Source organism: Pituophis catenifer, unplaced genomic scaffold, assembly GCF_029215685.1.
Source record: "Pituophis catenifer annectens isolate HBS135680 unplaced genomic scaffold, rPitCat1.0.hap2 SCAF_2, whole genome shotgun sequence".
NCBI lineage: Eukaryota > Metazoa > Chordata > Lepidosauria > Squamata > Colubridae > Pituophis > Pituophis catenifer.
In genome coordinates this window covers 276,824,296-276,838,432 of record NW_027256882.1, presented here as the reverse complement: position 1 = coordinate 276,838,432, position 14,137 = coordinate 276,824,296, and the positions used below count along the sequence as shown (strand labels likewise).

Genomic DNA, 14,137 nt, shown 5'->3' with positions numbered 1-14,137 from the left:
ATTACCTTTCAGTCCAGTAACTGGGTGGTTCTTTTGTTGAGTTTCAAGTTATATACACCAGTCCCATGTGCATGAGAGCAGCAGGAGCTGCTTAGAGGTTCTGCTTAGGTTCAGTAGATGGCAACACTTGGTCAACTTGTCTGGTTTGAAGATAAGCAGGAGCAAACCTGATTAGTATCTGGATGAGAAACTTATCAGATAAGACCAAGCTAAAAATTAGACTATGGAGTTACACTCTTCCTTCCCCCCATGATCTCCAAAAATAACAATAAATATACACAATACCTGAATTGACGGGATGATTCCATGCATACTACTGTAGGATGGGTAACAATTCTATGACAATGGGTAGGATAAATTTCATTGCAAGGAAGGTATGTAACATTTGGGTACAAAAGATCACTGAGATAAGATTATAAAGCTGTATATGATGGATAAGGTTTTTCATTTTGTTCTGGGTTTTTTATTGGAATACTTCTTGTTGGTATGTTTTTTAAAGTAATACATCTATTTTTTGGGTTAGGCGACAGTTGTAATATATACTCAAAATGACCACAAAAAAAAAAAACTATGCCATTTTTCTCTGCACTCAAGAGGCTTTCTGAAGATAGCAAGTGAAAGGTTGAGGACCACATGTGACCCTAGAGCTGAAGGTTGCACATGGCATGTGGCAGCAGGAGCACTTCTACACTAGACTTTTGATAACTGATGAAGTGTGTAGAGTTTCTGCACAGCTAGCTTCTAAATGAGGATTGTATTCCATTGTTTCCAGTTTCTGGATGTTTCCAACTTCTGTGGTGCACATCTTGTTATAACTGTATTGAATTCTTTGAGTTCAATTGAATAATTAATAGGTTATAATTTGTTTCAATGTTTTCTCCAGGATGGAAATACGCCTTTCTTCCTCACAGTACAAAATGGCCACTCTGAAGTATGCAAATACCTTCTAGACCATGGGGCAGATGTCAACTCCCGGGACAAAAATGGAAGGTAGGCTGAAATGGCAGGTTCCCCATCTTCTTTAGCAGTAACCAGCAGTCTATCACTCCTAGTCACTCCATCAGAATATTTTTTTCTAGAGTAGGATTGAAATTAAAAGACAAATAGTATTTATCAGATTTACATGAGAATCAACCTTAAGATATAAATTCATATTTTTCCAAATGTTTGCCAATATCCTTAATCAAGAAGGAAGGAGATCGTACTCTTTTGCTGTGAGAAAAATATTGATATTCCCTCAGTTTGCCCATTGAAGCTTCTCCTGAGGCTTCAATGTAATTAACGTATATTTATATTTATTAAAGATCCACAAAGTTATACATCGTGTTTTATATAAGGCACAACTTCCCTAGTGAAATTAGGGAAGTTTTCAGGAAACATTTTCTCATAGGCTGTGTGTGGAAAATGTTTCAGCTTGTTGTAGCTATCCGTGTTCTTTCTGTGTAGTTTCTATCATCAGACACAAAGTATACAAAGGTACATGGTGCCAAAAATCTATAGACAGAGGATAAAAGTTGTTAATTGCTGATAATCATGGCAAATACAGTATAATCCCCTGTTCTGGCATGCTTCTAGACAGTAGTTGTTGAGACATGTTAATGGGAAGTGTTGGTTCTCACTTGCTTTCCATGGGCTTCTGAAAGACATCTCGTTAGCCATTATGGGAAGAGAATGGTGGATTGACAGGACTTTGCCTGACTTAGTAGGCCAATGTCAAAATATATTGTGTGATACTACATATGATTGGTATGGGATCCTGTCCTTTAGAGATATCTTGTCCAACTAGGCACTGATGTGGGCATGAAATGGACAACCTTTCCCTGTGCAGATGTATTAAACTACAATTTTCATTAACTGTACCCAGCATGCTATAGGAGTTGTAGTCCCACACGTCAGGAAAGCTCCAAGTTGGAAAAGGATTATATGAGAAAGGCAATATTGGCACAGTACATTTTTAAACTAAATAGATTCCAAGCAAAAGTCTCCTTCACTTGAACTTGTGATTTCATCCAAGTCATTTTTTTTTACAACAAAATGGAAATGTTTTGTCATATTCTCTTGCTTATTTTGGTTTCCCAGTTTATCCTATAGCAGCCATGAGATTTCCTAATGATCTTTCATCAAAAAATACAGGAATATAATATAATATCAGCCTAAACATATCTTAGGCTGATCTGGGGCGTTATCACATATCTTCAGTTACTCTGGGGCTGTATCATCTTGCCACAGGCTCATGCTCCCCTTCATGGTTAGTCTTCTTAATTTCTGTAGAACTGCTTTGATGCTGGCCTGTGAAGCTGGAAACCTGAGCATTGCTGAAATCCTAATCCGAAAAGGGGCAGAAATAAATTTGGCAGATGCACTTGGACACAATGCCCTACATTACTCCATGCTTTCTGAAAATACAGGAATTCAGAGTCTCCTTCAATCCAAAATGGTTCAAGATGCTGGTATGTGCACGCTTCTTAAACACTTCTTAAAATATACAAAGGAGGCCATATAAGTAGTGTATGTAGTCACATTGTCCCACTGTCATGGGATCACCACTTATGAACTTCTGCTGGCTTCCCCACTGACTACTAGTCAGAGACCAGCATTGAAGGTCACAAATGGCAAACCTTTGACTACAGGATGCCGCTTGCAATGTTGTAATTGCAAGGCAGTTGCCAAGCACCCAAATTGTAATCTAATGACTGTGAAAACAATGGTTACAACTATGAAGATTTTATGTCTAGTGAACATGCTTTGTTGTGTACCTTCCCCGCTCCCCTATCTCTGAAAGATGGCTCTTTCAGCTTTTAATCTGTCTGCCTCTTTGTTCCCTCCATCCATCTCTAATTCTTCTTCTTCCTTCCTGTTGGAGAGGGGTTCTTCCCCCCCAAAAAAACCCCAAATCCAATGTTTTAAATATTTAATAGGCCAATTGAGAATGTCTCTTGTTAAATTTTCTTTTTTGTACTGTGATTTTAAAGTCTCTTTAAGCTAGGGTAGCTCTGCATCTGCAGATAAACTTAAGCTGTTGCCTGCCCTCCCCCCCAAAAAAAACCCTTGTTAGTCTGTCTGGCAGAAGAAAAGATGCTGACTCAGCCATCTTATGTATCTACATAAATCTTCTTTGTGTACAGCGGAGTAATTAAATGCCATGAAGTACAGTGTGTGTCTAGTGTTATACTTGGATTGCTTCTTCCTCTCAGTGTACATAATAAAATAGTCAAGGCTTGAAAATATAAATGTAAGTAGGATTATTTACACATCTGGTGTAAATTAATGATGTGATTCCAAACAGGTGTGTATATAATATGGTTAAAAAATAGTCAAGGAGAAACAGTAAAGTTGAAATTCTGCCTGTCTTATATATGCATTGCACCTCTGTAGCTTCCATCTTGATGGGACGCAGTGGCTTAGTGGCTAAGATGCTGAGCTTGTCGATCGAAAGGTCGGCAGTTCAGTGGTTCGAATCCCTAGTGCCGCGTAACGGGGTGAGCTCCCGTGACTTGTCCCAGCTTCTGCCAACCTAGCAGTTCGAAAGCATGTAAAAAATGCAAGTAGAAAAATAGGACCACTTTTGGTGAGAAGGTAACAGTGTTCCGTGCACCTTTGACGTTTAGTCATGCCGGCCACATGACCATGGAGACATCTTCAGACAGTGCTGGCTCTCGGCTTTGAAACGAAGATGAGCACTGCCCCCTAGAGTCAGGAATGACTAGCACGTATGTGTGAGGGGAACCTTTACCTTTAGCTTCCATCTTGACTTTTTTGAACATACCCTGTGGACCCCCAACTCCAAATGTGTCCGTTTGTACCCCAAGTTATACTGAAATCAGAGAATTGACTAAAATAATGCTAAGCTTAGGATGTTGGTTTATGTGTCTTAGCTATCTCAATCAACTTCAATGCAGTCTTTCTTTTCTGCAGATACCAAGTCACCAGTCAAGTCAAAGCAGGTAAAAAAGAAAAATAGAGAGTGGCTTAATAAAGATAAACTTTATATTTAGCATAAACAAATGCCTAAGAATTAAAATTACGATGAAAAATTATTTGTAGTTTTTTTAGAACTTTTGGAAATTTATCCAATGTGCGTGTGAAACAATTGTGTGAGTCTCCCATTTCTGAGTCACACTGGGACAGTTTCATTGGAACTGCCAAAAGAAGAAGACTAGGCATTTAACCATCTTTTGCAGCTGGAAATTATTGTAGATTTTCCACACTGTGACAGTTTTGTGGAAGACTCAGGATATGTAGAAGGCATCTTTTTGAAGAAGGCCGTTTTAACCCATTTGAACATTTTTGGACCTCCTTGTAATAAAGTTGGAAAAAACTTTGTTCTAATCTCCTTGCAGTCAAGCTGGAGGAGAAAGCAGAATGGGAGTTTCATACTTGTTCACATAACAAATAAACTATAATCTACTTGGCTTAGGAACCATTTCAATGTAACATGCCTATAATTCTGAAGTAGCTGCTCAAGCTTTATTGGCTTTCAGGAACGTCTTTGGCCAATTCTAAGAAGGTGCATAAAATGGTCCTGTTTCCTTTGAAAGTCATGTATAGCTTCTAAAGTAGGGCTGGTATCAGGCACATCCAATTGTTGCAGTTATAAATTATTGGTTTATTATGTTGAGTTCCTCCATTCCTATTTTGTGGATTCTAAATTTACAAAAGATTTGGAAGGCAAGTAGGCAGACATGGAAGAAGATTGTGGGTACTGATACTGATGATTGGCGTGCAGAATGTTCAGTTATATATTTTGCATAGATATAGATATATATAAAAGCGGAATGATCCAAGAGACTCCAAAAAAAAAAAAAAAAAGGTCCAGGAACAGGATTGAGAGGATATAGTTGGTCTCTTTCTGTCTGTCCTGTGACAGACAAGGCAGGGATCAGGAGGTTTGACAAATGGCTCGAGGCTGTGAATAGCCTCTGAAAACATGGCTCAGTAGGGAGGGGTGTGCCTTTATTGACTTCATCAAAATGTACAGAGGCCTGAATTAAAAAAGGAAGCAGGATGAGCTCATGCTTAAGCATGTGTCACATCCTCACAGCAGTAAGGCAAGGCGTGAATGTGTGTGCGTTTTTAATGTTGTTGAATAACTTGTTAACACAATCCTTACTAACAAACTAACAGACCTCCCTTTTCTGGCCTGTGAAACTTCCAGCATGATCAAGCCTCTAAATTAAGTTCAGAAAGAAGTGGAACTCCAAAAAAACGCAAAGCCCCTCCACCTCCTCCCATCAGCCCTATCCAGGTAAACAACCAAGTCCAGCTTGAACGGGGTTGCTATGTATAGAGAGGGAGGGGTAGTGGAGGAATGTCCTGTTGGGAATTGATCTGGTTAAATTTGCTTGGTGCAAATCCCTCTCTGTCTCTTTTAAATATGTGAGTCTCATGTATCATGAGTGAATTCTCATCAGAATAGAAACAGGACGGCCTGTTGTTGGGGGGGAAAAATCACATATTAATTGCCACTTTGCAGAGAGAGGAGTTGAGATGGGACAGGAACCTAAGTTTAGACTACGGGAGCTTATAAGAGTGACCTCCGAGGCTGTTGGCTTGCCTTTTAACCATCAGCTGAAGTTTGTTCTTAGACATGCATAAGCAGCTTTGCACATGGGAGCCCATGGCATTTTAACAAAAAGTTTAATATTAAACCGAGCGGTTGCTCAGACGATTGTTTGACTGCATGCCTGCTGCTGACAAACAATGAGGGCTATGTAGTCCTGCTTATCTCCAACTAACAGAGAATGATGACTTCGGTGAGCAAGAGGAAATTTGTGTCCCTAAAATGCATCCATCTCTTTCAGCTTGCTGACCGTTCATCATCACAGGCAACAACTTCAACCCCAGCATCTGGGAAAAGCCAGCTCTTCACCCAACGAGGATCTAAGGTATACTGGGTTGTTGTTTTTTTTCCAATCTTGCTTGAAATGAAATATGAGCATTGCCCTGTTTGTAGGACAGCCTCTCCTATTGGGCTTTCCAGATATATTGGTTGCCCCCTAGGAATGAGTTGTGTGCTCAGCATATTTGAGGAACACCTGATTGTGGAATGCTGTTGTAGAGGATTGAGCTATGTGACACAATGTTTAATTAGCTCAAGTTGGCGAGAAGTTTACTGTTGTGCAAGGAGCGTGGACAGAAATAGATAAAACTAGAGAATTCCAGCTTCTAGTAAACTCTGAAATGTTACCTGTCCATGAAGTTAAATGAGTCACTTAAGGCTACAATGGGAGATTACTTGTGGGAGGATGGCCACACATCAAATGGGCTAATGGAATTCCCTTCCAAGGGGCACTAATGATAACATCCACTGCACAAATCCAAGTGACTTCACAACACGTGACTTAGCTAAGAGCAAGGAGCATCTCAAGTGTTTTAATCAGCTGGTTTTTAAGATTACTTTGGCTAGCATATTTAAAATAGAAAATTTTAAAGTGACATTTTGTCTAAATAATGTTGCTTATTAAGCAATGAATTTTACACTTTCTTCATTTTCTTTGACACTTTTCCTTGCCAATTTTTGTCGTTATTTATTGAAAGCGCTTCTACCCCAACTTTCTGTACCAAATATCCAAGATAGCTTGTCAAAATCGGAACGCAGCAGCTCAAGTACATAAAAATGGCCCGCCTACCCCATTCACCAATGCAACACTGGTTCCAAGAACTCCATTGGCCACTGCTTTGCTTCTAGATGTAAATTGGGGTGCTGGTTGTCATTTTTAAACCTCTAAATGTCTTAGGACCAGAATAAGGTCCAATAAAATCTAGTAGGGAGGTTATTCTTTGAGCCTCATCTCTGCAGAGTCTGAGCATCAGAGGCCATCAAGATACTGTATATTTTTTGCACTGCTGCCTCCCTCCTTTGGAACTGTGCTTCTCCCAACGTCAGATTAGCATCAATCCTGCTGAGCACCTGCTAAATCTCTAAAACATGGTTATTTTGGAAAGTTTAGGAGTGGTGGAACGCTGAATCCCCATCCTGTAGAGGTGAATGGTTATTAACTGAGAGTTGTTACTCAGCATGATGAAAAATGTGAAAGTGATTGTTGTTGTAATAATTGTTTGCTTTGAGTCAATTTATAGTTATTTAATCTTTCCTTACGGTATCAGAATGTAAGCTGCTTAGAGACGTCTAAGACTGAAGTGGTAAATAAACTTTAAATAAATAAAACCAGCAACTAAATTATAGTGAACAGTTTATGATATGCAGACATGTGTACATGTAGTCAGTCAAAAACATCTGCCACTTAACCAATTATTGCTGAAAGATGGTTTTAAAGTTATGGTTGTTTATTTCAAGTGGAGCATTCCACTTGAAAGATATTTGAGCTTATTAATGAGTAGTTCAGTGGGACTTGATTCTTGTTTTTAATCCAGTCATGGTTTATATTTGTCTATCTACAGGAAGACACCAGTGCTATTCACTCTGATGGCAAAGATGGGTTAAGTGAGAGCACTGCAGGTAAGGTGGAAGGAAAGGTGTGAGGATGATTTTTTTCCGTTTGTTTCTATTGTTAAAGTTTCCTTCTAAAAACCGAACTCTTAATACTGTACATCATGTGCTATGGCCATGGTAGAATTAAAGTTTGCTGCTTCTCTGCAAGTAGATACTGTTTGTGTTGACTCCTTTTGTCATGACAACTCTATGGAAGGGATTCCATTATTTCCCCCTAGGCTTTATTGCTTTAAATTGGTTTGGTTCTTGGACTCCCCCCTGTTTGGATTCCTAAATGTCACTGATTGCGCCCTCCCAACCAAGGACCATTAAACAATTGAGTTTGTAGAAGAAATAGTAGAGGTCCTGGAATCAAAATACTAAAACTAAAATTGTTTTGATTTTTAATTTATATCATTTAGTTTAAGTTAAAATTAAGCAGACTAAATGCCATTAATATGATCACTCCCCGTGCATTCATAATTTGCTCCTGTCATAATTTTATGTTATAATTTGGCACTAAATCTAAATGCCAATCTAGCATGCCCTCTCTTAGCTTAGCTGCAAATCCACCAACAACCTGTTGTTTTACCTGAGTTTACTTTTCTAGAATTTTTTGGTAGTGATAAGTGTTCATAGATTTCCAGATTCACATAGTTCATTAAAATACCTTCCAGAAGCTCTAGCTGCCAAACTTTTATAAGTCAGATTTTCATGAAACTTTGCCATATCTGGCTAGCTAGTAAAAGATAATTTGCTAAGTAGAAGTTTTAGAATTGTATGATTCAATGCAATGAATTTGCATTGAATATTCAAATCATAAATGTGATTTTTTTGTCTTGTTTTTTCCCTTTTCTTTTTTAAAGGTGCTAATAGTCTATTGGATGTGAGTTCAGAAACAGAACAGCAAGATATGCTCCTGATGTTGCAAGGAAAAGTTGCTTCTTTAACATTACAAAATAAGAAATTGCAAGAAAAACTTCAGGTATGTGTTCAGGAATAGCTTCTAGCACAAAACAGCACTGGTATCTTTTAACAAAGGATATCAGTGCTGCAATGAAAAAATATTAAACTGAAATCTGAAGGATACAAAATGAGTTTGTGCAGCTGATTCAAGAAATTATATGGGATTGGAAATTTCTGCTCCATCAATTGGTCCATACACCAAATGGAAGCAGTGGTGGGTTTCACTTATTTCTACCACCGGTTTGCCCCGCCCGCGCATGCTCACTTCACACACACACCTTCCGTGCATGCGCCCAGCCTTCCGTGCATGTACTTTGCTTGTGCACACCCTTCTGTGCATGCACCCAGCTTCAAAAACATGGCTAAATAGGACAGCATAGCGCCGGAGCAGGTGGGCAGGCCTACCCACGATCTCCACTACCAGTTCGCACAAACTGATACGAACCGGCTGAATACCACCTCTGAATGGAAGCCAAATCAGAGTTCTTCTAGTAAAGCCCCCACTTTCTCCCTGAAAAATAACCCACAATTATGGCTTGTTTGTGTATATGATTCATGTCAGCCTTTTCTTTCTGAAAAGCAGAAGGTAGCTTGGATGACAATCTGCCTTCATATTGCCCTTCCAACAACAAAGAGCTGAGAGAGAGACTGTTTGGCTCAAAAATCATCCAGTGAGCTTCCTTGGCTGAGGTTGGGCTTGGGCTTGAACTTGAATCTCTCCAGTCCATATTGATACCGTTACTACTACCCATGCTGGCACAACTCTGCCGTTCTCTGTGCAACTGCAAGTGGAGAGCAAATGGGTGCTTACTTGCTCCTACAGAGAGGAAGCATTTTTCTCCATGAAGCAAGTAGCTTGAAAATCATCATTTTCTGTCCTGCCCTGCAAAGAGAAAAGCATTTTACTCTATTAGACCAAGCAGAAGCAACATCTCTTCCCCTTTAGCAACATGGAGATAAGTGCTCCATGCAAGATCCAGTGGGAGAAACTTATTCCTCTGCTTTGGCATCTACACATTTTTTTCTTTCTATGCACTAGCACAGGGGTCAGCAACCTGCAGCTCTGGAGTCGCATGTGGCTCTTTCATTCCTCTGCTTCAGCTCCCTGTCACCAGTCGGCACCACAATTTTGAAAGGAGCTTCCAGTTGTGGGGGAGGAGGGAAGCGGGGCATGCCAGGAGGAGACTCTATGGCAAGGGGCGAGTTCTCAGGTCAGCCCACAATTGATAAGGTTAGGACTAGTAGAGGAAAAAGGACGCCACGCTAGGAGGAGACTCTATGGTGGAGGAACCGGACTTCCAGTCAGCTCCAGAATTGAACAGGGGGCTTCTGGCTCTTTGTGGCTCTTTGAGTATTTAAGGTTGCCAACCCCTGCACTAGCAGATATATTGCTTCTCTCTACTCCTTCATGGAGAAACACAGGGCGGATATATGTGTTTTTGGGTCTTGGGGTGTGTTACTAAAAAGCCCACCATGACATCACCTGGAAAACATTCAGATTCCCATCCCCTCTTCTGTGTCCTCATGTTTGTGGTTTATGCAGTCAGTATCATTATCTTCAGTATTCTGAAATCAGAAATACAATCCAGACTGCATTGGAAATGGGAATTCTTGGGACCAGCCCACACCACAACAATCATCCTTCTGGCAGAAGTGGAGGGAGAGGTTTGCTGGTTGAATGGAAATCAAATGTTGACCCAGTAATGATCAAAGAGGGGAGAAAAATGTAGCTCCTTGTCTTCTTGATGGGGAAGGAATTCTTGGATTACATTAGAAATAGACATAATTGTTAAAATACTGCCCTCTGCTGTCTCTGCAGGCAAGAACCTTCAAAACAGAAGATACAGACACTACAATGGAGTCTTCTTGTTCCACCCACGCAGAATTTGGTGCTTTGACGAATAGGCTGAGTGAAGGCTCAACAGCAGCAGCCGAGGAGATAAGCACGTCTTCTCTGATTTTGGCACAGGCTCGGGAAGAGGCAAGCCTTAATGAATTAAAAATTAAACAGTTACAAGAAAGCTTAGAAGAAGTACAGAAGAGACTGGATAGTTCAGAAGCAAAGAGGTTGCACTTGGAGTCACAGCTTCAGTCTAGTGTGCTGGAAGAGGGTCCTTTGTTAAACAGCTCAGAAATTTCAGAGAATGGCACTAACCTCAGTCAGAAACTCAAAGAAACTCAACTCAAATATGAAGAAGCAGTGAAGGAGATGCTGCATGTCCAGAGACAAATGAAACTGGACCTGGTAACTTCAGAAAGCAAAGAGCCTGACCCGCAGGAGGTCAAAACAACCTGTGAAGAAGTTGAGCTGCTGAAGGAGAAGCTGAAGAAAGCTCAAGAAGATGATGAAATGCTGAAAGTGAAGGTGAAGGAACTAGAAATAAAGCTGGAAGAGAGGGAGAGAAATGCAGCTGGTATAATGTCTGTGGAGGAATGTGAGGAGATGAAAAAGTCTTATTGTTCAGTTATTGAAAATATCAACCAGGAGAAGGTGTTGCTAATTGAGAAATATAAGGAAGGACAGGAAAAAATCAAAAAGCTTCAAGACAGACTGAAGGCTCAGATGGAATTAGGGCAGAGTGATGAAGCTGAAGAGGTGAAGGATGCAAAGAACCAAATGATAAACGAACTCAACAGGCAGGTTAGTGAACTTTCTCAAATGTACAAAGAAGCCCAGGCAGAACTTGAAGATTGCAGGAAGAAAAGCACTCCAGAAGATCTGAGTTCAGGATACATACCTCTGGAGGAATACGAGAAGCTAATGGAGGCCACCGTCTCACAGAGAGAGCAAGCTGAACATGCTTTGTTGGAAATGAAGACACAGTACACAAACGTGTTAAGTGAAATGACACAACTCCAAAACTTGGTTGGCACTCAAAAGAAGAATTCTGTCTCCCTCACAGAGCATCTTCAAGTAGTTACTGCTCTCCAGGCCTCAATGAAGGAAATGGAAGAAGAAATAAATGCGCTCAAAGAGCAGATTCTTCATAAAGAGAGTGAAGTGCAGCGTCTGCAGAAGGAGTTGTTAGAAGAAGAAGCTGCAGTGTGTGAAGCCATGGTGCCTAGAGTATTGTATGAAGAGCTTCGGACTTCTTCAGAAAATGAAGTCAACTCCTTGTCATCCAAACTGAAGGATCTGTTGAAAGAAAAGGATAATTTGTCTGCCGATCTTGCACGGTTGAGGAAGGAGATCTCCCAAGTGAAAGGGGAGAAGGAGAACCTCCAAGCTCTTCTCCAAGCCAAGGAAGAAGAAATCAAAGGGCTACTTCATCAGTATCATAAGTCTCAAGAAGAACTCCTCAAAATGAAAAAAGCTTCTGAGAGTGCCTTAAAAATGGATGAAGACAAAGATAAAAAGGTTATTTATTTTATTTTTATTTTATTTATTTGTCGAACACATGTAAGATAACAGATATAAGTATAAACATGATTATGAATACAGGATAAGAATACAAATAAATGGGGACAGTAGGACAGGGACGATAGGCACGTTGGTGTGCTTATGTATGCCCCTTACAGACCTTTTAGGAATGGGGAGTAGACAGTCTAAGGTTAAAGTTTTGGGGGTTTGGGGATGAAACCACAGAGTCAGGTAATGCATTCCAGGCATTGACCATTCTGTTGCTGAAGTCATATTTTCTGCAACCGAGTTTGAAGCGGTTTACCTTAAGTTTGTATCTATTGTGTGCTCGTGTATAATTGCAGTTGAAGCTGAAGTAGTCATTGACAGGTAGGACATTGTAGCAGATAATTTTGTGTACTGTGCTTAGGTCAGACCGAAAGCGGCGTAGTTCTAAGTTGTTAGTTGTTCTGATATCCATATCAGCATTGGCTGGGTTTCCCATGGTCCAAATGCCCCCTTCCCCCCCAAGCATGTTCACCCACTGATTACTTGAAAGATGTTACTGTGCTAGGTTCTTTGTGGTCATTGCAGAATCCTGGCCTAGGCTCATTTCCTTTGGCTTTTTTATCTGTTTCCAATAACAGAATCATGATGTAAATGCAGAAATGGTTTCCTATGTTCCAAGATGGTTTTTGCACACTATCGCTTGCATGAACTTATTTCAGGGAGTTTGAAGAAATAAACCCTCATCCCCGTATGTATTTGTGCAGAAAGATCAGGCTGTAAAAGGTTAATCGGTGCAACCACCATAAGTACATGCCTGTTGCCAAGCACCCAATTTTTTTATCATGTGAGGTAGGAGGATGCTGTAATGTTTATAAGGATGAAGACCAGTTGTCAATTTTTTCAATGCTGCTGTAATTTCAGACAGCCATTAAACAAATGGTTGTGAGTGGAGGGCTACCTTTGCAGTATGATTAACAATACCATCTGAATCAAGGTGATGGTGATGACGAAGGCTGTTTCCCCACCTTTAAAGCGGAACTCACCAGTGCCAGAACTTTGATGTACTCAGGAATAATGAAGGTTTTTTTTCCCTTTTATCCTTTTATAGATAACAGACATGTCTAAGGAAGTTACCAAGTTAAAGGAAGCATTGAACAGTCTTTCCCAGCTGTCTTACTCAACTGGGACACCTAAACGACAAAGTCAGCAGCTGGAGCTGTTACAACAGCAAGTGAAGCAGTTACAGAACCAACTGGCTGTAAGTTGATAACTTCCTTATGTACAATTGCTTATTTTTGTAGTTGGAGACCAGGATTCTCCTTGGGATGAAACTGGATACAAGTACCCCTTGATTTTTGATTGTACAGGTAGAGTCCTTGATTTATGACAAGGGGTGAAATGCTCCTGGTTTGGACCGGATCGTCCGATCTGGTAGCGATGGCGGCGGGTGGTTTGGAGAACCGGTAGCAAAAATCCCTATGCCCCCCCATGCCCAGCTCAGCCGCACGATCATCAGAGGCTTTTTTTTTTTTTACTTTTAAAAGCATTTTTTCTACAACCTCTTCCGACCAGAAAATGCTTTTAAAAGTAAAAAAAAAAAAAAGCCTCTGATGATCCCAGCTCAGCTGAGATCATCAGAGGCTTTTCAAAGCATTTTTTTCTGCAACCTCTTGGCCGAAGAGGTGGTAAAAAAAATGCTTTGAAAAATCTCTGACGATCCCAGCTGAGTTGCCAGATTGTCAGAGGCTTTTCAAACCATTAGAAAAAATGCTTTGAAAAATTTTTTTTAAAAAAAAGTTGGCCACGCCCACCCAGTCACATTAATCCCCCCTACCAAGCCACGCCCACAGAACCAGTAGTAACACATTTTACATTTCACCCCGCTTATGACCACAATTGAGCCCAACATTTATATCATTAAGTAAGACATTTGTTAAATGAACTTTGCCCTATTTTACGACCTTTCTTGCCACAGTTGTTAAACAAAGCCCTTCCATTATTAAGTTAGTAACGTGGTTGTTAAGTAATTTTTTTTTTTTTTTTAATTTGATTTATATGCCGCCCTTCTCCGGAGACTCAGGGCGGCTTACAGTGCGTTAAGCAAGTAATCTGGTTTCCCTCTCGACTTTGATTCTCAAAAGGTCATAAAAGGGGATTGCATAACCCCCCCCACACTGCAACGGTCAGAAGTATGAACTAGTTGCCAAGTATCTGAAATCCGATCTCATCCTGGGGATGTTGGCAAAGGTCATAACTGTGAAAAACAAGCCATGTCACTTTTTTCATTGCCATTGTAACTTTGAACGGTCATTAAATGAACTGCTGTAAGTCGAGGACTACCTGTAAAATTGAGTCTGGAATTACAATTGTAAGCTGTGCCAGTGAACTGC

The 14,137-nt window shown here is 40.3% G+C and overlaps 1 protein-coding gene across 3 annotated transcripts in view; it reads left to right on the top strand.

Annotated features, from left to right (window-relative positions):
- Positions 1–14,137, top strand: part of RAI14 (retinoic acid induced 14) — a 113,796-nt gene that overhangs the window by 94,959 nt on the left and 4,700 nt on the right. For 2 of the 3 annotated variants that reach the window (XM_070938907.1, XM_070938908.1), the window contains exons 8-15: positions 884–990; positions 2,272–2,450; positions 3,916–3,944; positions 5,802–5,885; positions 7,402–7,459; positions 8,299–8,417; positions 10,218–11,756; positions 12,856–13,005. In XM_070938907.1, coding sequence (XP_070795008.1) covers positions 884–990; positions 2,272–2,450; positions 3,916–3,944; positions 5,802–5,885; positions 7,402–7,459; positions 8,299–8,417; positions 10,218–11,756; positions 12,856–13,005 — 2,265 coding nt within the window. Of the gene's footprint in view, positions 1–883; positions 991–2,271; positions 2,451–3,915; positions 3,945–5,155; positions 5,246–5,801; positions 5,886–7,401; positions 7,460–8,298; positions 8,418–10,217; positions 11,757–12,855; positions 13,006–14,137 lie in introns of all 3 variants that reach the window. The other variant, XM_070938909.1, reaches the window with a different exon arrangement.